Source organism: Anguilla anguilla, chromosome 15 (assembly GCF_013347855.1).
Source record: "Anguilla anguilla isolate fAngAng1 chromosome 15, fAngAng1.pri, whole genome shotgun sequence".
NCBI lineage: Eukaryota > Metazoa > Chordata > Actinopteri > Anguilliformes > Anguillidae > Anguilla > Anguilla anguilla.
Genome location: NC_049215.1, coordinates 10,755,866 through 10,780,046, shown reverse-complemented (window position 1 = coordinate 10,780,046; position 24,181 = coordinate 10,755,866). Strand labels below are relative to the sequence as shown.

The following is a 24,181-nucleotide window of genomic DNA, read 5'->3' as shown; positions in this document are numbered from 1 at the left end:
TAAATGGCAACCATACATTTTATTTTTGTATTGCTTCTCGGTATATTGGACCATAGCTAACAGTTTCACAAGTACTAACTAGTAAACAGAACACAAGAGTTAAAGAGTGAACTCCAAGTGACCGTAATAACGCGGTTTAATTAGGCACAGCGTAGTGATGGAATTCTACTGAACCGAGGAATCTACCGTCATAAAATATTTTTGCATCCAGGAAGCCGCGTTTTCCCCGAACATCTGTTTAACTGGTTAAATGGCTTGTGAAATCCCTGAGCCGGTGGATGTTTGCGAAAGCAACACCCCCTGCGCTGATGTAAAGAACACCTTTCGCGGTGATCTTTATACAGCGTGAGGCCCGGGCTTGCGTTCCCGAGCTGTCCGCGCGGGGGCTCGCGTGTCATAATCTGTAGGTCAGAATATGACTTGGCATCGCGCCGAAGCCGTTGCGCGAGCATCTCGCAGGTTAATGACTGATTGCTCGAGCAGAGGACTCAGCATATGAAAAATAAATACCAGCCCATAAATCAACAGTTCAGAATTCCTAGAATTACAGACAAATAATGAACTGCGGACAAAATACATTTCCTTATCTGGCACAGGAGTTTGTGCAAAAATTGGTCAGACCCAAATTTGGCTATACGCTGCGCATGCATCTCCATATCGGACCCAGTAAGATGCAGCAGTGTAACAAGACAGCAGGGCTACAAGTGTAAAACTGTCTTTTATGGTACAAATATCACAGTAGACAGACCTCAGAGGATTCAAAATAAAAATAGCCACGAGGAACGCAATAAATATGTTAAATCATGAAATTGCATTTACTATCACAATACCCTCTCACACCAGACGCAGCATCACCTGTACATTTACATTGGGAGAGAGGAACAGACCTCTGGAGTACATTCAACACTATCTGAAGAAAAAAAAAAGCTGCACTGTTTAAACACACACGCGCACGCACAAACTGTTTAATTCTTAATGAGATTACTGTTTTGAAAGGAGTCACACACAGGTGATATTTTTGGGGGGTGTGGTGTTAAGCAGTTTGTACTGTAGAGATAAATCTGGGCTCACCAGTTCAAATGTGGTTCCAGGTGAGTAGCTAGGTGTGTTGCTAAAGCAGAGTAATATTACAGTTGAGTTATACTGGAGTAGAATAGCACTGCAGTCAGAGTAATACTGCAGTAGAGTAGTTCTGCAGTGAGTAGTACTGCAGTGAGAGTAGTACTGCAGTGAGAATAACACTGCAGTACAGTAGTACTGCAGAGAGAGTAACACTGCAGTAGAGTAGTACTGCAGTGAGAGTAATACTGCAGTACAGTAGTACTGCAGTGAGTAGCACTGCAGTAGAGTAATACTACAGAGAAAGTAGCACTGCAGTGAGAGTGGCCTCTCAGTCACAGTAAGAACTCTAAAGGGATTAAAAATGAGATGGACAATAATGGACGATAGGATGAATATGTTCTCCTTCCCCTGTCTATTAAAGGCAACTGTGTAAGGCCCAGTGCCCAAAATTGTAGTGATTATAATTTACAAAGGATGTAGGTTGAGTGTGGATTTACTTCTCTGTAGTGTAGCCTCTCGCTGACCCATGATTGTTCCAGGCGATGATGGAGACAGTGCGTTCGTCATCCTGGCTCTTCCAAACACTGCTCTGATGGACAGCTCGCCATCAGATACCCTGGCCTTCTGCCAGCTCACTGCCAGAGTCAACATTGGAAAATGGGTCAAGTTTTTTTTTCCCCTCTTCAAACCTAAAAATAGACCTGTTAGTTGAAAGCCATCTGCAGCATTGCTTTCTCCCCAATGTATACCTTGTACCAACCAGAGCTCCTGCAACCACAGCAATCCTCATTACATGCCTTTAGAACACACAAATATCAGGTGTAAACAGCAAGATTTAGCAGTTTACCCACATTGAACACATAGTTCTCAAGTTTGCAAACTCCAAACGTGTGACAATTAGAGTAGGAATGCATTTGTGTGTGTGTCTGTGTGTTTGTTGGGGGCGGGGGGTGTTAATTTTGGCAAGTTTTGGTTTAAAAGAATTTCAAATTTGCCATCTGTGCTGCTGGAAAACAATTTATTTTCAAGAGCTGGGCAGGCGTGTGCGAGATTGGTGCTCGGTGTGAAGTGAAAGTGTTCATGAACCAGGTCTAGAACGATCATCCATCGGCCCTGGGGTTATACCAGGAAGTGAGCTGTTTGTGCAGCACTGTAAGTATTCCTCAGTGAAAACGTCTTTCCTACACGTGTTCCCAGCTGATGAACCCCTTAAGCCAAACGGTCCTTCTGTCAAACACTCGTATCACATGCACACTTCTGCGGTACATGCAGTCCAGTTCACCCTCGGTGTTTGCTTTGCACGGATTTACTGTGAACTTCTCATCCCCACGTCAATGCTTTCCTCTGCACTCTGGATAAAAAGTGTCTATCAGGTACCTACAAAGTAATTTAAATAACTGTATTGTGTTCCCTGTGACAATTAATGAACACATTTGGCTGCAGGTGTTACCTGTCGATGTGACTGGGTTACGCAATGTAAGCGTACTGATCAATACAAATGATAAACAAGACTAGAAAATGAGAACAGAAGTTTGAGATAGATTCCCGGGTGTATACAATGACACATTGGGGGGGGGGAACTAAAGTGGCGTATTAAAGTATATAGAAATTAAATCCACAAAATGGAGGCAGACATGATGAGACCTGCGTGTCGGTCAGTCATTAGCATGACCACAGGCTAATATATGTCCTGGGCATTGAGTTCTGAAATGCTGCTGCCAATAACACACCTCTGCAGAGAAATGTGCATTTGGTTTCTGTAAAGGGGTCAGTGTAGTAAACAGCTTTTGGAAAGGCTATGAAACTCAACACGGACTCAAGTGCAAGGTTTGTGATACGGTATATGGCTGAACTGCTGAACCAGTGAAACGGGCTTGTGATCATCTGACATCTCCAAACACACCAAATGAAGAGGGTACCATGTTCAACTGCCCCCAACCCCTGCCCCCCATGACCGTCCCGATGTTTCAGTCAAAGTGGCCAGTGTGCCTGGAGACCTGAGGGGGTCCACTGACTGTCTCCAAATAAACCAAACCCAAAAAAAACACACCGTATCTGGGGTGCAAGTTCGATTCAAAATGGCCACTTTTTTCAAGCTCTTCCCACTTGAAAAAAAAGAAGTTTTATTCAAAGTGGTCGCTGTTTCTGGGGGCTCTGTTCTTCAACACTCCCCACCCAGAATCAAAGTTATCATGCAACAAGTCCAAAAATGTTGAATCCAATTTGGTGAAATCAACTAATCTGTATAACGGGGTCAGAATGTTTACATTCCTCTATATATCCCATCCATCTGCAGCAAAGTCCCCACACAAATTTGAAGCATAGTCCCTGCACAAATTTGCAAATCTGCACACAGGCACATAAATTTACTGCAAACTCCGGTCCTGGGCATTCCCAGGCAGTGGAAGAGGTGTTTCCACTCCCCTTTACAGCTCTACGCTCAGCCCACAGAGAACGCTTCCATATGCCCCACTTCAAAGTCCACTTTCCAAGAAAGCCGTAATAAACGATGAAAAAAAAAACGGCCTTTCTCTCTCCGCATGTCCGATGGGGCCGATAGCACCGTCAGTGCTCAATCCCTGTCCTCTAACAAACCGCTATTAAACCACACAGGCGCACTGAAATTACCAGCACAAATCAGTGGCATCACAATGTACAGAAATCAATATAACAGTACTGACACATACGATAGTAAATAACCAAATGACTATATACGCAGTAAATAACCAAATGACTATATACACAGTAAATAACCATAATAACCATAACCATTGAATTATGACATAACTTTTTAAAGGAAAAAATAAAAGGTGTTACATCGCCATTTTAATCTCAAAACATTGCACACAGCAGACAGCAGAATGTTCATGGCATAGGTGAATGCTCAAAGACATTTGTAAAACTATTTATCAAGAAAAATAAATTTGCTGCTGGACGAGGACACCCAGTGGTGAAAAGCTGTAGCACATGCCAAAGACTTTCTGTCTCGTTGATTGAAGAATTTTCAGGTGAAAATGAATGAGCAAACACTCCCCTTTTAATGATGCACGCACCATATGATGCATACACCATTATCAACACCAGTTACAAACTAAAAACAGATGTTTCTTAATATTCCTATTTTAAATAACTATGCATGTATGTTCATATAGGAATAATAATAACAACAACAACAACAGCAATAATAATAATAATTATTATTATCATTATTATATACAGGGCAGGGCAAAAGTATTGGGCCACCGGTGGTTTATAAAAAAACTTCAGGTAGAGAACAATTAAGTTCATACATGCACATTTATTGAACAAATCAAAGTATAAACTTTTTGTTCAATTTCCACCTACAACACTACAAAAAAATTTTATTTAAAAAATAATCTTAAGACAGACATGACTTTCCTCAAAATAACCTCTTTTGGCATTGACTAATTACAATTAAACTAATCATTGGAAGTACATTCAATCATTTTGCAAAATGGGTGGTGGGGGGGTGGGAGGGAGGTGGAGGGGTAATTCAGTTGAGTTAATTATTATTTCTATTGTTTTTTAAAACCACAGGTAGCCTAATACCATTGGCCAGTAGTGTAAGTAAAATTGGCACTAAATTTGCAAGAAATAAGGCAAAGAAGAAGGAGTTAGGCTGCGATGTGTCGGGCCCAAGTAAAATAAGTAAACATGTCGTGTCAGGTTATTCCCTGTGACAAATTGCAAAGCTTAAGATTTCCAGGTGCAGTGCTCTGTACGCTCAGAAGGGTCCAGCTGATGGGCAGTAATGTGTTGGCCTTGGCAGAGAGTGGTGCTTAGTGGCAGGGATGTGCCTTAACCCCGTTAGAGTCAATCAACAGGAGAAAAGCCTTGAAAACAGAATTGAGGCTTTTCTGCTGTTTTGACAGCTCATAAAAAAAGACTCAGTAGCTCCCCTTGTCTGATGGCAATGCCCCCATAACTGCTCTGGGGGGGAGTCAGTAGTGCCCCTTCCCTGATGGCAATGCCCCATAACTGCTCTAGGGGGGACAGTAGTGCCCCTTCTCTGATGGTAATGCCCCCAATACTGCTCTGGGGGGGTCAGTAGTGCCCCTTCTCTGATGGTAATGCCCCCAATACTGCTCTGGGGGGGTCAGTAGTGCCCCTTCCCTGATGGTAATGCCCCCATAACTGCTCTGGGGGGGTCAGTAGTGCCCCTTCCCTGATGGTAATGCCCCCATAACTGCTCTGGGGGGGTCAGTAGTGCCCCTTCCCTGATGGTAATGCCCCCATAACTGCTCTGGGGGGGTCAGTAGTGTCCTTTCCCTGATGGTAATGCCCCCATAACTGCTCTGGGGGGGTCAGTAGTGCCCCTTCCCTGATGGTAATGCCCCCATAACTGCTCTGGGGGGGTCAGTAGTGCCCCTTCCCTGATGGTAATGCCCCCATAACTGCTCTGGGGGGGTCAGTAGTGCCCCTTCCCTGATGGTAATGCCCCCATAACTGCTCTGGGGGGGTCAGTAGTGCCCCTTCCCTGATGGTAATGCCCCCATAACTGCTCTGGGGGGGTCAGTAGTGCCCCTTCCCTGATGGTAATGCCCCCATAACTGCTCTGGGGGGGTCAGTAGTGCCCCTTCCCTGATGGTAATGCCCCCATAACTGCTCTGGGGGGGTCAGTAGTGCCCCTTCCCTGATGGTAATGCCCCCATAACTGCTCTGGGGGGGTCAGTAGTGTCCTTTCCCTGATGGTAATGCCCCCATAACTGCTCTGGGGGGGTCAGTAGTGCCCCTTCCCTGATGGTAATGCCCCCATAACTGCTCTGGGGGGGTCAGTAGTGCCCCTTCCCTGATGGTAATGCCCCCATAACTGCTCTGGGGGGGTCAGTAGTGCCCCTTCCCTGATGGTAATGCCCCCATAACTGCTCTGGGGGGGTCAGTAGTGCCCCTTCCCTGATGGTAATGCCCCCATAACTGCTCTGGGGGGGTCAGTAGTGCCCCTTCCCTGACGGTAATGCCCCCGGTGACGGCTCCTTCAGCCGCACGGCGGGGCTGGCGGTGGCGATCCTGCCCCTGGCCCCGAGCGCCGGGGCCGACTGCGACCGCAAACGCCGCTTTTCAAAAGGCGCCACCCGGACGCCGACGCTGGTCGCACAGCGAGCACCTGCGGGGGGGGGCAGAGTCACTCAGACAGGGCAACCGCACACAAAAACTGAGCTTCAGCAGCAGGACACGCCCACGCCACTACTCTACCCCAAAGTCTTACATTCACCCCCCGCTACTGTCGTCCAGAGGAAAATAAATAGGATTATGATTAAAGTACAATATAATAACATTATATTATTATAAATAATAGAGACCGCACACAAATTGATAGTCCTTTTTTAAAAAAAAATCTTTGTTTTATCATGGCTACCACTCAAGGTTTTGCTCTCACCTTTCTCAAGGGATTATTGTTAAGATTTTTACTACCAGGTCAGGCTTCCAATTTAGAGGTGACGGTAACCTGCAGGGATCTACAGTTTTACCAACGCTCTACTCATGCAATTAAGAAAATAAAGAGGAATAAAAACCTACCTTGATTGTGTTGAGGGACAGGTGGGCCGCCATTTACTTCCAAACTGTTAATGGGGTGGGGGGGTGGGGGGGGGGGAGTTATGTCAGCCACTTATGTGTGGTAATATTTGTACGAGACGCGTATGAATCTCTGAAATATGAACCGTTACACACCTCAGAGAGGGAAGCCCGACCAGCTTCTGTCGTCTGAAGTCAGCAGTGAAGACTTTCGATATCTTGGCGTCTTCGATGAGGTGCTCCGTCAAGAGGTCGTAGGTGGCGGGGGCGTTCCGACATTTGACCAGCAGCAAGCGGTGGGCCTTGCGGTTGAAGGAGAGGTAACCCAGCGCACAAGCGGCCGATACCCGAACCTGGGGTACAGAATCACCGGTGAGCAGCACCGAAACCGCCAGCAGACACCGAACGCGATTCCATACGCGTACTCAAGACCTTCTCGATTCATCTGCTTCTGTGGCGGTATTTCTGCGGAAATGAGGAACTACATTTTTTCCGTGATGCTATTTTTCTTTAACCTTTTCTATGCTAGAAGGAAATCTCCAAGCCCTACCTGATGTCACTTCCGCCCCACAGCTGCAGAAGGATAAATATCGATGGTTGAAAGTGCCAAAACCCAATTAATGACAAACCTGCTAAACGCTGTTCATTGGCCCGAATTAATTAAATAATACTGTAAAAGATGCCAGTCGAGGGCAATCTGCTGAGCTGTCAGATCTGAAGAGCAGGCAAAACCAATGCAAAAATGCAAAGCAATGAGGTTATGCTGTTTTAGCTCTTCATAGCGCTAACATACTGGCCCCTGGGAATGCAGGATCACAGACGACCAGTTGGGTTAAAGCAAGGCTAGCATGGCCACTTTTTAATGCAGCTGGTCACCCTCGAGCCTAGCACACAGCATTAATGACACAAACCTCACATGTTTATGGGAGACTGTACAGGGGACTGCTACGTGACTGTTTTAGAGCTAGCCGGACACCGAGTTGTGCACTCTATTATTGTTATCACAAGGAAAGGAAGGAAAAACAACAAGGTGTGCCTGTGTGTGTGTGTGTGTGTGTGTGTGTGTCAGTGTGTATGCATGTGTGTGTGCACGTGAGCGTGTGGTGTGTGCGGTTGTGCGCGTCTGCGTGTACACATGTGCGTGTCTGTTTGTACAGGTATGTGCGCGTGCATGTTTATGTGCCAGTTCCGTATTGCTATCGTCTTGAAGGGAAATGAGAAACAGACCAATCACCGTCAAATAGGGGAGTTGAAACATGTTGTATGTTTGAAATGGGAGAGTAATACCTGTTCCTTAATAAGAAAACAGGTCCAGCTGAAACATCATTACCTCTTCCTCTTCTGAAAACAGGTGCGTGCACAGGTGGTCCACAGCTCCCATGGTAACGATGCCATCAGATATACCTGCCCGCGTGTGCGCTAGGCTAGCAAGGAGCTGCGCTGTAGCATAGACAAAATTAGCCTCAGTCACCGAGGACGGACACAAGCAAGCCTCACCATGCAAGGGCACTAGAACCAAGGGCCTACCTTGGGAGAACGCGCTGGGAAAGTATTGCTGTAGAGTGATGTATACGCCCAGGTCTAAATTACCTGTCAGTGTGACAGTGTCTGGGTGGCTCGACTGAAGCAGCTTCACCAGAACTGTGACCCCTCTTGCCGACAGAGCCACTTGGTCCATGTCCGTGATGACGTTGGCAAGTACGACGATCTGTAAAAAAAAAAAAAGACCACGCCCACCTCAGGCCTGACTCACAGAGTAATGGAAGCGACTCCACTCAAAACCTTTTCAAGGCAAAGAAAATATGCGCTGCTTGTGCACATACCTACATTTACTTTAGCTGTTATAAGCAAAATCTGAGAAAAAGGACACATGGAAGGATGAACGGCTCACAAAATACCCCTCAGTATGTCTAATTTACACAACCAGTGCAGTAACGCAATAGCAGCTGTCCACATAACTTCAGAGAAATAAAGGAAATTAGATGCATTTCTCTTCATAAGGTCCCTCAGCCAGGTGCGGTACTCTGAGCAGGAGGAAAGGGTTCCTCAGAGGTACTCCAAGCAGGAGGAAAGGGTTCCTCAGAGGTACTCCGAGCAGGAGGAAAGGGTTCCTCAGAGGTACTCCGAGCAGGAGGAAAGGGTTCCTCAGCGGTACTCCAAGCAGGAGGAAAGGGTTCCTCAGTGGTACTCCGAGCAGGAGGAAAGGGTTCCTCAGAGGTACTCCGAGCAGGAGGAAAGGGTTCCTCAGAGTGCAGTCCGGTCAGTCATTAGGAGGTGGGCAAGCGTGTCATTCCACTAGGACCCTGCCTCGGTTAGGCCGTCCTTTCCAAACAGAGCAGCCGGCAAAGCCGGCTACGGGGATCCATGACGAGGGCAACAGTTTCGAAAGGCGAAAGAATGAGAAAAGAGTTCAGTATGTAAGATAGAAAAAAAACACGGCAGTTACCCACTCAGGCTCAGTCAGTGCCCCCCACGCACGCCCCCCCAGCACCAGCAGCTCGGGCGGACAGGGTCACAGGTACCTGAAATGCAGCCTTAGCTCTCTCCGCCTTGCTCTCCGACTGCAGGAAGGGCTCATACGTCGCTATGGAGACGCCTCCAGACTGCAGTATGAGGGCCTGCTGTGCTCTGTTGTTGTACGCAAACAGAGACAGAGCGTATCCGGCTTCCAGGCAGACAGTCTACAACACAAGCACAGGAACTAGCATTAGCCTCTGTGTGTGCATATGTGTGTGCCAGTGATACAGTGTTAGCCTGTGTCCAGTGGCACACAGTGACATACAAGCGAATGGGCCTGATGCCGCGTCCAGGCTCTATCCACTGCAATGCTAACAGTAATGCTAATGGTAGAACCACAGAGGCCTCGGACCTCTATCCACTGCAATGCTAACAGTAATGCTAACGGTAGAACCACAGAGGCCTCGGACCTCAGACGTCTCTTGCGTCTGCAAGTCAGTTACCACAGATATTATCACGCTCTGACCCGACAGTGTAGTCTGAAAGATCAGCCACCCTTCTGTTAATACTGAAACATTACAAACTGATGCATCTTTTCAAAGTCACAGTTTTAACGGATGTTAGAATCAGTGGGAACTCATGTTACCAAAGACCAGAGACCAAGGTCTCTCTGCAATTCAGAAAAGGGAGCATGAAATACAGGAGTCAACCATCTGGTTGGTATATTAATATCCATGTCAATAAACACCAAACTTATTGGTTAATGACCAAAAATACAGTGTCCCAGTGTAGTGTACTTGAGTGGCTGAGAGAGAGAAAGGGCAGTATACCTTGTCTTGTGCTTGCAGGAGCTCCAGGACGTGAGCGTAGATGAACTTCATCTGGTCTGAGAGCAGAGCCAGTAGGTCCTGGTTGCCCAGAGTAACACAGGCCACGGTTTGCACTACCTCTACCTGTGGATCCAGCAGCACAGGTCAGCTAACACAGTCTCAAAAGATCACCTGGATCCTGCAGTACAGGTCAGCTAACACAGTCTCAAAAGATCACCTGGATCCTGCAGTACAGGTCAGCTAAAACGGTCTCAGAAGATCACCAGGATCCTGCAGTACAGGTCAGCTAAAACGGTCTCAAAAGATCACCTGGATCCTGCAGTACAGGTCAGCTAAAACGGTCTCAGAAGATCACCAGGATCCTGCAGTACAGGTCAGCTAAAAGGGACTGAAAAGATCATTTGGATCCAGCAGTACCGGTCAGCTAACACAATCTCAAAAGATCACCTGCATCCAGCAGTAGACGTGAGCCAACACGGTCTCAAAAGATCACTTGAAGCTAGCAGTACAGGTCAGCTAACATGGTCTCAAAAGATCACCTGTATGAGTTTTATAACAAGGTCAGGCATTAGAAAATAAAAATAGAATTGCACACTTAGGCTCCAAACAGAATTTTATCATTTCATTTAACCACGAGGCTGTTTTCACACAGTTTTGACATTTTGGCACACAGTTATGATGAAGATCTACAGATCTGCATGATGAAATAAAATGTTCAAAATCTTTGGGAGATAAATAAATATGTGAGATTTTAATCCTCATTTCCTCATGGGGCACAGTGACTCCACACCTTACGCTAAGACTATATTTGAGTGTGCATGTTCATTCTCTTACGGTGATTAAATTAAGATTTTACCTTGACCTGCAGAGATTCGTGATATTTCAGCAACTCCATCAGAGTGAGCATGGCATTCTCCTCGGAGATGGCCTTCTGACTGTTTGAGTTGCTTGTGTGCGCTACTCCTGAAAGCAAAAACGTGATTCTTACACTTTGAGAACTTTCAATTATAGGATTCAACCTGACATCTGTTTCCAGAAAATTATGACTGTCTATAATGAATCACAGTGCCCCCATATCCCTGTGCATTATGGATCACAGAGCACCCCCATATCCCTGTGCATTATGGATCACAGAGCACCCCCATATCCCTGTGCATTATGAATCACAGTGCACCCCCATATCCCTGTGCATTATGGATCACAGTGCACCCCCATATCCCTGTGCATTATGGATCACAGTGCACCCCCATATCCCTGTGCATTATGGATCACAGTGCACCCCCATATCCCTGTGCATTATGGATCACAGAGCACCCCCATATCCCTGTGCATTATGAATCACACTGCACCCCCATATCCCTGTGCATTATGGATCACAGTGCACCCCCATATCCCTGTGAATTATGGATCACAGTGCACCCCCATATCCCTGTGAATTATGGATCACAGTGCATTATGAATCACAGTGCACACCCCCATATCCCTGTGCATTATGAATCACAGTGCATTATGAATCACAGTGTAGCCCCAGGTTGTATTTGGGGTGCAGACGCACCGATGCAGAGGGTTCTCAGGGCCTGCAGCACACACAGGAGGGTGCGCTGAGTGGTGCGGGACCCCCGCAGGAGACGCACCAGCGGGGGAACCCCGTTCTCCCCACACAGGCCGTCCTGATGGGCCCTGCAGTCCTGAGTGAGAGCTACCACCGCCTGGCAACCTGCAATACACACACACACTGTTACAGCCTGGCAACCTGCAACACACACACACACACACTGTTACAGCCTGGCAACCTGCAACACACACACACACACACTGTTACAGCCTGGCAACCTGCAACACACACACACGCTGTTACAGCCTGGCAACCTGCAACACACACACACACACACACACTGTTACAGCCTGGCAACCTGCAACACACACACACACACTGTTACAGCCTGGCAACCTGCAATACACACACACACTGTTACAGCCTGGCAACCTGCAATACACACACACACACACTGTTACAGCCTGGCAACCTGCAACACACACACACACACTGTTACAGCCTGGCAACCTGCAATACACACACACACACACACACTGTTACAGCCTGGCAACCTGCAATACACACACACACACACTGTTACAGCCTGGCAACCTGCAATACACACACACACACACACACTGTTACAGCCTGGCAACCTGCAATACACACACACACACACATACACACACCCACACACACATACACACACTGTTACAGCCTGGCAACCTGCAACACACACACACACACACTGTTACAGCCTGGCAACCTGCAATACACACACACACACACACTGTTACAGCCTGGCAACCTGCAACACACACACACGCTGTTACAGCCTGGCAACCTGCAACACACACACACACACTGTTACAGCCTGGCAACCTGCAATACACACACACACACACACACACACACTGTTACAGCCTGGCAACCTGCAATACACACACACACACACACACACACACTGTTACAGCCTGGCAACCTGCAATACACACACACACACACACACACACACTGTTACAGCCTGGCAACCTGCAACACACACACACACTGTTACAGCCTGGCAACCTGCAACACACACACACACACTGTTACAGCCTGGCAACCTGCAATACACACACACACACACACACACACACACTGTTACAGCCTGGCAACCTGCAATACACACACACACACACATACACACACACACACACACACACACACACTGTTACAGCCTGGCAACCTGCAATACACACACACACACACACACTGTTACAGCCTGGCAACCTGCAACACACACACACACACACACACACACTGTTACAGCCTGGCAACCTGCAACACACACACACACACACTGTTACAGCCTGGCAACCTGCAATACACACACACACACACACACTGTTACAGCCTGGCAACCTGCAATACACACACACACACATACACACACACACACACTGTTACAGCCTGGCAACCTGCAATACACACACACACACACACACTGCTACAGCCTGGCAACCTGCAACACACACGCACACACACACACACACACATTTTATTACAGCCTGGTAACCTGCAACTCACACACACACACACACACACACACACACATTTTATTACAGCCTGGTAACCTGTAACTCACACACACACACACACACACATATACACTTTATTACAGCCTGGTAACCAGGCTGCAGTACATTCCATATCCACAAGGTTGCGTTAGAATGCCTTTTCCTGAAGAGTGCTGGCTTACCCACGTACTGCATCTTGTCGGATGAAGACAGGAGGAACTCCAGAATGAAATGGTAGCCGATGTGCTCGGCCATGAGCCTCTTCTGCTTGTGGGCGTGGCCCCCCAGTGCCCAGAGAGAAGCCGCACCCTGCTCCTTCACCTCCGGCTGGAACACCTGGAGGTGCCCCGTACAGAAAAGCCATGCATGGAAATATACGCAAACTACATGTAGTTTAATAGATCTGCTTATATTTTACATCATATATTCATATACATTTCAAATATATTGTCAAAATATATTTAAATATTCAAAATCTGCATATTTATGACATATATTTACATATATTTAATTGTAGTAATATAGTAATATTTTGAAATGTGCACACAAAGTGTTAGTTATTTTTATACGAATATTTAAAAATATATTGAAATAAATCTTGTTAATGTATGCATTTCTTAGATATATTACACAATATATTTAAATAGATTTAGAATTTCCTGCAATGCGTTACATTTCCATTTGGGACAGTAAAGTTTAGCGGCGCCAGCGCTTAGCGGTGCCAACGTTTAGCAGCCGAGCGTTCGGCGGCTGAGCGTTCGCAGCACCTTCAGGAGGCGGAGCAGGTGCTTGGCGGCGGACTTCTTCAGGAAGCGGGCCTGGATGGCGGGGTTGTGCTCGGCGACGGTCTCCAGGGCCCTGGCGGCCCGCACCTGCGCCGCCAGCCTCCTCCCGCGCAGGATGCGCACCAGCGGCCCCACGGCGCCCGCCGCGCACACCGCGTCCTGGTTCCCCCGGTGACCCAGCGCCAGCTCCGCCAGCGCCGAGCACGCCTCCTCCTGCAGCACCTCTGAGGGAGAGAGCCAGCGGCCGGAAACCCGCCCCAAATTAGCGCCCAGCAGGAAATTTAACACCGCCCTTCAGTCTGTGCACCAAAGCAGTAACCATCAGGAGAACAATGGGCCTGTTTCAGCTGGCCTGACAGGACTAGTCATGTGAAAGGGGAGAACTTTAATGGTGTAACGCTGGTGTGGGCGGGATTTGACCTCTAACCTGATTTGAGGGTCAGGAACTCCACAAGCGGCGGTATCGCTCCGGCCTGGGCCACTGCGCTCTGGTTGCCCGGGCTACGGACGCACAGGGCCCGGACGCACCTCACGGCGTTCACCAGCACGTCCTGCAGGTCGGAGTTCAGGAGCCGAACCACGGGGACGACCCCGCCCTGAGACAGGCACAACGACACACCTGTGACACGCCTGTTAGCAGCGGTACGGATTGCGCTTTCGCACTGCGACAAATACAACTGGCTGTCGCACACTAGATTATGTTAGCTATTGTGACATCATCATATTTAAACCCTGAGCCAGTGGTTGATGCCCACTAGCGTCTGATTGGCTCACAGCCTCAGGATGGAAAAAGATGTTGCGGCGAAGATGGTGGGGAAAATGACAATACACATATTTGATAATGGAAGTCAATGGAGATCAAGTCCACAATTTTAAGTCAGATTGCAGGCAATCCAGGAAGCTTACTGGACATGCGCCGAGACCAAATAGTCTTAATATATCGATATTAGTATTGAAACAATAAGTGAGCATTAACCTTCCTGTTCTGTTCATTTTTTAGGTACAGCAAAAATGTTCCCGGGTCAATCCCCATACAGGGGGGGTTTGCAAATACATGAAATGAACCATTTTCATTTAAAATGTTGATTACACTAATTAAGGCCAGTAGAAGAAGTTTCATACTGAAAAAATAATTTTAAGTATTTTTCCTAGATTTTCAAACTTTAAAAAGGGTCAATTTGACCCGCAACATAACAGGAGGGTTAAGCAAAATAATGTTCTTGCGAACTAACTCCTTTGTTGGTTAAATAAGACCTACTGAACAGCACATCTCCAGGGGCAGCCCTGATTTACACTGACTGGAATGAAATGTACCATTGGGTGCTCAACATTCTCCTGGCGGTCACATTACAGCACAGTCCAAAGGACCTGACCCCATCCCCTCCTGGGTACCCCAGCTTGTTGGGCCTCACCAGCTGGGCGATGAGGGCCTGGTAGGCCTCGCTGCGGGTCGCCAGGTCAGCCAGGATGACGGCGCAGCGGGAGTGGAGCTCTGGAACGCGGGTCTCCAGGAGGGTCAGCAGGACCGGGACCGCCCCGCACCGCACCAGCTCCTCGCACGGCTCCGCCCTCTGGGTCATGTGACACAGCACCGCCGCGGCCGGGCACTGCAGGACCCGCTGCTCGCCGCGCAGCAGACCCAGCAGGGCGGGGACGCCGCCTGGCGGGAGGACGACCGGACGGACAGAAAGAGACAACGACACAGAGCGAGAGACATAGGCAGGTTGTTCTTTCTTTGCTTAGTAAGCACTAGTTAGCACAGCTCATGTCCTCCAAAGACCCAACAGAAAAAGGTCAAAAAAGTATTTTTGGACATAATACAAGTGTCTTTGTAAGACAAAAACTGTATCAGTGAAAATACTGAGCATACATTTCTATTGAATGTTCAGTGTAGTGTAGGTTTCAGCACAGTAGAATATGGTTCTTAAGATTAAGACCAGACTCACACCCCTTACAGTGTGAATACCTGAGTGTTATATTATCAGTTTATAGTTCATAGCACGGCGTGTGCTGGTATGCTTACTGAAGCAGTAACTTTGGAAAACAATGCTTGCTAAGCTCCAGTTCTTTGTCCGTGACACTGCCCCGCCCCCCACGCCCCTGCACAAACAAACGCGTGGGGAAATCGGTAATTACCGGCTTTCATAATGTCCTTCCAGAACGACTCCACTGTCACGCAGAGAACCTCCATGCACCTGACCGCCATCTCCCGCCGCTTCTGCTTCTCGCTGTCCAGCATCTCTGTCAAAGCAGGCGTCAGCAAGCAAGAGCACTCCAGCGAGTCGCTCTTCACTTTTACAGTCACCTTCAATTCAGTGCGTTTCTATGGAGGCTCGCCACAGCGAAAAAACTATGTTGAAACGGCGCGCACGCTGGCGTATGGATACACCTTCAAATCCGCCATACGTAAAAGCGAAATGCTTCCAAATACAATATGCATCGATTTCACTTTGAGCACATTGCATTTTCAATTATTAAAAACCACTGGAATAGAAACCATGTTCACTGACATGTTACCTTATATCTTCGATTTGTTTTATTTCGTCTCTACTTAGAAATCATTCAATGGACATTCTTAACTGCAGTCAAAAAGTGCCAGGAACTCAACAGGCAGGAAATGACATAATTCCCCCCTGAGAACACAGTGGTGAAGGGCAATGTGAGATAGGCCCCTCGCCCCCGAGAACACTAAGGTGAAGAGAAATTTAAGACTGGCCCCTCCCCCTCCTGAGAACACATTGGTGAAGGGCGATGTAAGATAGGCCCCTCCCCCTCCTGAGAACACAGCGGTGAAAGGCGATGTGAGATAGGCCCCTCCCCCTCCTGAGAACACAGCGGTGAAAGGCGATGTGAGATAGGCCCCTCCCCCTCCTGAGAACACAGCGGTGAAAGGCGATGTGAGATAGGCCCCTCCCCCTCCTGAGAACACAGCGGTGAAAGGCGATGTGAGATAGGCCCCTCCCCCTCCTGAGAACACAGCGGTGAAAGGCGATGTGAGATAGGCCCCTCCCCCTCCTGAGAGCACAGCGGGGAAAGGCGATGTGAGATAGGCCCCTCCCCCTCCTGAGAACACAGCGGTGAAAGGCGATGTGAGATAGGCCCCTCCCCCTCCTGAGAACACAGCGGTGAAAGGCGATGTGAGATAGGCCCCTCCCCCTCCTGAGAACACAGCGGGGAAAGGCCTTGTAGCACAGCGGCGTACCGACGAGCAGGGCCCAGACCGGCAGGTCTTGCAGGCCCAGCTGGACGAGGTGCTTGAGGACCCGCGTGTGGAAGTAGAGCGCGGCCAGGTGGACGGCACCGTTTCCTTCGCTGTCCTTCCCCCTCCAGTCCGCCCCCACGCAGAGCAGGAAGTCCAGCGCCTCCAGCGAGCCGGAGGACACCGCCAGGAGCAGGGGCGAGGTGCGGTACCTGCCACAGGTAAAAGGGGGAGGGTCACCTGAGGTTCTTAAATTCATATAAGGGATCAGCAACGTGATCAACAAAAATGATTTTCCAAGGTGATTTGGGGAAGGAGAACAAAGGGTCACAGTTGAAAATGAGTAAAAGTGTTGCAGCCATTAGGAAATGTGTTTTACAGAGAGAACCATCATCGTGAGGACCAGCTTGCTAGCTCATGTAATAGAGACAGAGACTCTCGGGCTCGGTCTTAACACACACACGGTAAGAAGCCCCACTCACTCTGCAGCACACACACACACACACAGTAAGAAGCCCCACTCACCCTGCGGCACACACACACACAGTAAGAAGCCCCACTCACTCTGCAGCACACACACACACACACACACACACACGGTGAGAAGCCCCACTCACTCTGCAGCACACACACACACACACACAGTAAGAAGCCCCACTCACTCTGCAGCACACACACACACACACACACACGGTGAGAAGCCCCACTCACTCTGCAGCACACACACACACACACACACACACACACACGGTGAGAAGCCCCACTCACTCTGCAGCACACACACACACACACACACACGGTGAGAAGCCCCACTCACTCTGAAGCACACACACACACACACACACAGTAAGAAGCCCCACTCACTCTGAAGCACACACACACACACACGGTGAGAAGCCCCACTCACTCTGAAGCACACACACGGTGAGAAGCCCCACTCACTCTGCAGCACACACACACGGTAAGAAGCCCCACTCACTCTGAAGCACACACACACACGCGGTGAGAAGCCCCACTCACTCTGAAGCACACACACACACGCGGTGAGAAGCCCCACTCACTCTGAAGCACACACACACACACGGTAAGAAGCCCCACTCAATCTGAAGCACACACACACACACACACACACACGGTAAGAAGCCCCACTCACTCTGAAGCACACACACACACACACGGTAAGAAGCCCCACTCACTCTGAAGCACACACACACACACACAGTAAGAAGCCCCACTCAATCTGAAGCACACACACACACACACACACACACGGTAAGAAGCCCCACTCACTCTGAAGCACACACACACACACACGGTAAGAAGCCCCACTCACTCTGAAGCACACACACACACGGTGAGAAGCCCCACTCACTCCGCGGCGGTGTGCGTCTCCTTCAGGCCCGGGTGGGTCCTGCAGAGCGCCCGGAGGCAGGCCACCTGGCCGTAGTAGGCCGCGAAGTGAACGGCCATCCAGCCCCTCCGGTCCGCCAGCCTGCAGTCAGCCTGGAGAGCCAGCAGGCAGTTGAGGGCCTCCAGCGACCCGCACTGAGCGGCGAGATGCAGCGGGGTGACTCCTGCCATGCCCCCCCCCCCCCCGGAGAGCCTTCATTAGACCTGTCTGATCCAACGGCAACATCTACACCCGCGTTCCTCAACCCTGGTCTTGGGGACACACTGTGTGTGCTGCTTTGCGTTCGAACCTTAGTAACTGTATTTGTATCTGTATTATACTGAGCTGCTAATTTTTGATTTGACACAAATTGTCCTTATTTAGTCTTTTTACGTCTGTTTAAAGGCAATTTAACATGCCAAAACAGGCTGTGTGTACACCCTAAAACAATTAGTTCTCCATATTCACATCCCAGGAATTTCATTTGGTCAGACTAACTTATGCTTTCATTTACTGTGCTGTATGTAGCATATGGCAAATAATGGCAATTGACAGAGGTTCCATTTTAAATTGATTTCAATTACGAACTGACAGGTGAAATCAGCATGGGAACCTGAAACCATCTGTGTAAAATGAAAGAATGATTTTACTGACAGGAAATGCCAAAACCTGCATTGTGTTAAAATTGTGTTACAATTTCAACAATCATAATTGATCAAGAGATTCCAGCCTACACATTGTTTTTCCAGGACCTGTGTGTGTGTGTATAGTATGTGTGTGTGTGTGTATACAAAGTGTACTGTAACTGTGATGGTGAACCTGTTGCTGTGAGTGTGTGTGTGTAAGTGTGTGTGTGTGTGTGTGTGTGTGCTCTGTGTGTATACAGTGTGTACTGTAACTGACCTGTGCGAGTGAACCTGTTGCTGTGGGCCTGGTCCACATTGACCCCAGCAGCAGCCAGCTGACAGAGGATGTGGGCGTGGTTTCGCACAGCGGCGTGGTGCGCGAGCGAGTAGCCCAGCTCGTCCACGGAGCACAGGTGAGCGGCGGAGTTCTTCCGGCACAGGGAGTGGAACGCCGCGGACAGGCCGCGCTCCACAGTGGCCTTCAGGCCAAACTCCAAGCCACTCTGACCAGGGAAGAACCGCAACACATCACCCAAAGCACCGCAACACATCACCCAAAGCACCGCAACACATCACCCAAAGCCACTCTGACCAAGGAATTAAACTGCTAAACATCACCCAGGCCACTCCAACTAACAAATCAAACTGCAAAAAACCATGCGCATTCTTGCCAAATGTGTGCACCTTTAGCAGTATTTGTTATTCTAAAATTGGTTTGGGATGTTTCTAGGTGTGCCACACTTTTCTGTGTGGGGAGTGGTGTGGCTACAGAGCCTGTGGTTTCGGATACAACTTCAGCGGAGTGTTTGTAGCTAGCTAGCTAGATACAACAAAGCGGAAAGAAAATCCAACAGGGCTCGTTCAAGAACTACAGTTATTGCTTTTCCTCGGTGGAAAATGAGTGGGCGGGGTTGAAGACGAAGGAGGAAACTTCTTAGATTGTAAACACAGGGACCACAGCAAGGCAAAACATCCTGCATAGTATGCCTTTAAATTCACACTTGGCATAATATGATCAGTTCCAAACCACCAGGATTTAAAAACAAGGATCAAAGATGAGAGAGAAGCTGAACAGTGTGCTTCCTGATTTGAAGTTTCCATACCTTGCACTTGATGGCATTTTTGTATCCAAATATTTTTTTAAATTGTTCATGCAACTGAATGTCAGTTAATGGCAACCTCTTTGCCCTGAGAGCTTTGATGACTGAACTCATGGCCTCCCACCACTGAATCCTGTTGGCCTTCGCGTACAAGGCCTCCAGGTCTATGGCGATCACGTTGTAGCTGTAGTAAACAGAAGAATGCAGGTCACAAATGGCACATCTGGACTCCATATTGCATGATCTGCATGCACACAAAAGGGCACTTTGACGCATTAAAACTTGCCATTTCCCAGCGTACTCCCGAACAGGCACTGGGAAATGCTGCCTGTAGACGGCGTTCTGGGACTGCAGGTCGATCAAGTGATCCGCTGCAAGATTCTGCAGAGCTGCATGGGCTTCCTGTGTGTTTAAAAAAAGCATTTTACGCTTTAGAAGAAAGAAGACCGAAAATATTCAACTACTTGGCTGGGCACGCAAAGCATTCGGTAAAATATATACTCAACTAAACAGTCATTGGGGTCACTGATTCAGAAAAATTGATTTCAAGCTTCAATTAGATTAACATTTCCTTGTGCCAAAGTGTTGATCTTTTCCCAAAGAACATTCTCAGAGCCCTTGAGCGGAAGGGTGGTATTCTCACCTTTATTTCTGCAGAGACCTCCTCCAGAGGAGGCGTCCCAACATCAAACTCGATTCCACCGTGCAGGTGAAAGTATTCGTCCTGCTTGTGCGGAAAATGTTTACAGGTGAACTCGGGTCCCAGGAGCAGAGGGGGAAACTCTCGTTCGGTCTTTACCTTCTCATCTACGGAGCAAGCGACAAAGGTAACCCTTATGAACAAATAACCTGTTCAAAAACCACATGTGAACACCCAACATGAGAAAAGGACACATGTGAACTATAAAAAATAACCATACTCAACAGACGAGAGAGTGGAAAAAGGTAACCTACGCTATTTAAAGTCATATGTTTTGTATTCACGTGTGAAAATTGTAGTTCACGTTTTACAAAACGTGAAAACGTGAAATTGCAAGTGACTTAATGTGACATATTTTCACAAGTGGAATTTTTTATACGTCAGTCACATCATGTGAAAATGTCCAGTTCAAAAAATGTTAAATTCACACGTGAAACTGTGATTTTCATGTGTGAAAAGGCTAATTTTACGTCATTTTTTCATAAGGGAACAGTAGGTGAGGACACCTGTGGCCACCTGCTGACAGACCTGAAAACGGCTCAAACATCAGAGACACGTCAGGTATCTTCATTTTTTTCCTCAGCCCGACCAGGAAGGGCACGAGGAAAGCGATGAGCCGGAGGTAGGCCAGGCTCTGGCAGGTCTCGGCCTTCCTCTCCAGGCACTCTCTCACGAGCTTCTCCTGAAGCGCCAGCCGCTGCTGGAGCCTCTGGTAGGCGGGCAGCTCCAGCCTGTCACGGGGGACCCGCACGGCGCTGCCTACGCCGTAGGAGCTCCCGAACACAAACAGGTTCTCGTGCTGCTGACAGGACGACACGCAGGAAGCCAGCTTCATAACGATGTCCTCCGAGTACTGGGAGAAGAGCTTTTCTTCGTCGGGACTGTTAGGCTCATAGGTTGGGTCTGCGTCAGCATCCTGGTTGTAAATGCCATGGTAACATGGCTCCTGGGAAATATCCACCAAACCTAGGAGAAACAACGGACGTCACCAAGTGCAAGATCAAACTGCCGATTTATGACTAGAGAAAATAATGGCACATTCAGCTAATTTAACACATCTCTTAGGCTCACCCATAACTGCATTAAGCAAGACAGCCTTTATGATAATTGCACAATTCAATTAGCCTCACACGTTGCATCTTGTAGTATATCACACACTGCATGGCGTAAATTCACCTACCTACCTACATAATACTGTGTTATTATTCCTTACCTGCCGTGAGAAACTCAGAGAACACGTCCTTTTGAGTCTGAGGTACGCCATTAGCATCGACATCCATGCTGGATCGCCACAGTTCAGAGAAGCGCACGCGATTATCTGCTGGCATGACGGCGCCGTGCCACAGGCCTTTCATGACGTAGTCTATGTTTATCAATATCTGTCCGACTTTTGTATCATAATAAGCTGGTGTCAGCTGACAGGACGTACTCTTGTCAAAGTTGGGTTCAAGGCTGATAAACGGAAGCTGGTTGAAGCAGTATATCCCAACAGTGAGCTCCCTCACAATTTGCTGGACCACTTTGTAATCGAGGGTTACTCGGGGGTCGGCGGGGGTAAGAATAAGCACGTTTGATTGTGCGAAATTCCTCATTTGTTTTATAATTCCAGGAGGAAAATCCACCGGTATGTTGAAATTGTCACTGCATAGCAACCAATTACAAGTTGTGAGGCTCAGCAATTCCTGGATCTCACTCCTGTCGTACTTCTCGAAGAAAACGTGAGCATTCCTTTGCGCCGTCAACGCCGCCAGACTAGCCTGAGCGTCCTTCTCGTCTTCATCATTACGGTACTTCGGTTTGCGGCTGGAAATCAGAGAACGCGCCATGGATGCTGTGCAGCTTCCTGAAAAAGTTAAACATGGAAAGAAAAAAAACTTGGAATAGTCAGATACGGAATAGTTTCTTCAGTTATGTAGCTTAGATGAAAATAAATTCTCAAAGCTTGCTAACAATGTAATAATTGCATTATAATATAATTGCAAATGCAATAAATCTAACTGAGATTATACAACAAATTACGAAAGCAGCGCTTTCTTTAAAATGCATTTCATGTTTGATATAACGGTATCTTACCTGTTTTTCGGGCGTTCAGCCAATATCCGTTTTTTAACGCATTAGATTGTGCTTTATTTACACATTTGCACGTTTGGTCTCTTCGTGAGACACTGATTTGCGAGCATTGCTTGTCTGAATCCAGATTCCTGCGCACAGTAGCGCTTAGCAACCCGAGACGCTGGGTCGTGGTTTCACTTTCCACGTGACCTCTTTTATTCTTTCACAGTGTGTACACTAGGTGGAGATATTACAGTAAAAACAGAAAATTTCCTTAGGTTTACAAATGTGATTTTCTAACGGCTGTTATTCGGTCTGCGGGATGTTTATCAAGGCTCCAGAGAGATGTTGAAATTAATCTTCCAGAATTTCACCAGGCTTCATTCTACCTGCCAGAGTAATCCTGCTCAGTCTCTAGATAGGACACCAACCTCCCCTGGTAACTGTTGGAGAACAAGTGCTTGTGTTTGGCGAAGTAAAATCGCTTTTTATTGTTTAATTATGTTTTTCAAATTCCAGTGCTTTCATTAAGAAATTGTGGCATAAAAATGGAAATCGACCGATTGGCTCAACTGACACAATAGTTCAGACACCTCAGTGGTTGCCGAATTTCCATGAAAAATGCTTATAATAGTGAATAACTATGGGGGAAGCACACATAAGCAGGTAATTCTCGATATTGGGAAATTCAGTTGAAATACAACCCTGAACTTTGCGTTCCTCCATCTCACGTGGAGCACACTCTTGCATCTCATGAACAGATATTTGTCAGCAGCCCATTTAATGGGAATTCAATAGAAAAGCAACCCTCTGTATGCACGGTGCATTCTTCCATCACAGGAAATACATTATTCAACATTCACATTTTTTGTTGTTCAGTGAAACAATCTAATGTAAAATGTAAACTCATTTATTTGAAGTTTAACTCAAAACTAAATAGTTCATTTTTGAATTCTGTTGGTAGGTTTTGCAATTATGATAAGGTAAAAGGTTTATGTTTCGAAATGCACGTGACATGGTAACTGCAGCCTTTGCAAATGACCACCCCCCCCCCCCATTTCCATTTTATTCCTGCAAATTTCCACATATTCCCTTTAATTCCTGTATATTCCTGTTAATTCCTATGAAAAGTTTAAACCCCTGAATATTCCCAAATTTTTGTAATTTCCCATGATAAAATGGCAGCAGTGTTGCCAGTGAAAACCCTGTTAATGAAGGGAAAGAACTGTAGAAATCCTGTATAACTTTATAAAACTGTATAAATCTTGCTACTTCATGGGTTGGCTGTTAAATAATGAACTACTGTCGTGATTCTGACTTTGACAGTGTTTGAAAAAAACATTATTTAA

General features: G+C 47.6%; 1 protein-coding gene across 2 annotated transcripts; it reads right to left on the bottom strand.

Annotated features, from left to right (window-relative positions):
• On the bottom strand, nucleotides 1–23,008 carry ankar (ankyrin and armadillo repeat containing). Of its 2 annotated transcripts, XM_035392603.1 has the most exons (23): nucleotides 22,854–23,008; nucleotides 21,994–22,623; nucleotides 21,309–21,746; nucleotides 20,724–20,887; nucleotides 20,367–20,482; nucleotides 20,084–20,264; nucleotides 19,258–19,483; nucleotides 18,337–18,538; nucleotides 16,968–17,176; nucleotides 15,902–16,006; nucleotides 15,178–15,425; nucleotides 14,193–14,361; nucleotides 13,748–13,989; nucleotides 13,163–13,316; nucleotides 11,440–11,601; nucleotides 10,741–10,847; nucleotides 9,885–10,007; nucleotides 9,120–9,278; nucleotides 8,188–8,305; nucleotides 7,928–8,037; nucleotides 6,754–6,950; nucleotides 6,601–6,644; nucleotides 1–6,187 (listed from the first exon to the last, which is right to left on the bottom strand). In XM_035392603.1, exons 2-23 carry the CDS (start codon nucleotides 22,604–22,606, stop codon nucleotides 6,012–6,014), a joined length of 4,263 nt encoding a protein of 1,420 aa, XP_035248494.1. In that variant the 5' UTR covers nucleotides 22,607–22,623; nucleotides 22,854–23,008; the 3' UTR covers nucleotides 1–6,011. The 2 variants fall into 2 exon arrangements, 1 of the variants encoding a protein (XP_035248494.1); XR_004762473.1 differs by lacking the exons at nucleotides 1–6,187; nucleotides 6,601–6,644 and having other exon boundaries at nucleotides 6,931–6,950; nucleotides 7,928–8,032.
• Between the last annotated feature and the right edge of the window lie 1,173 nt (nucleotides 23,009–24,181).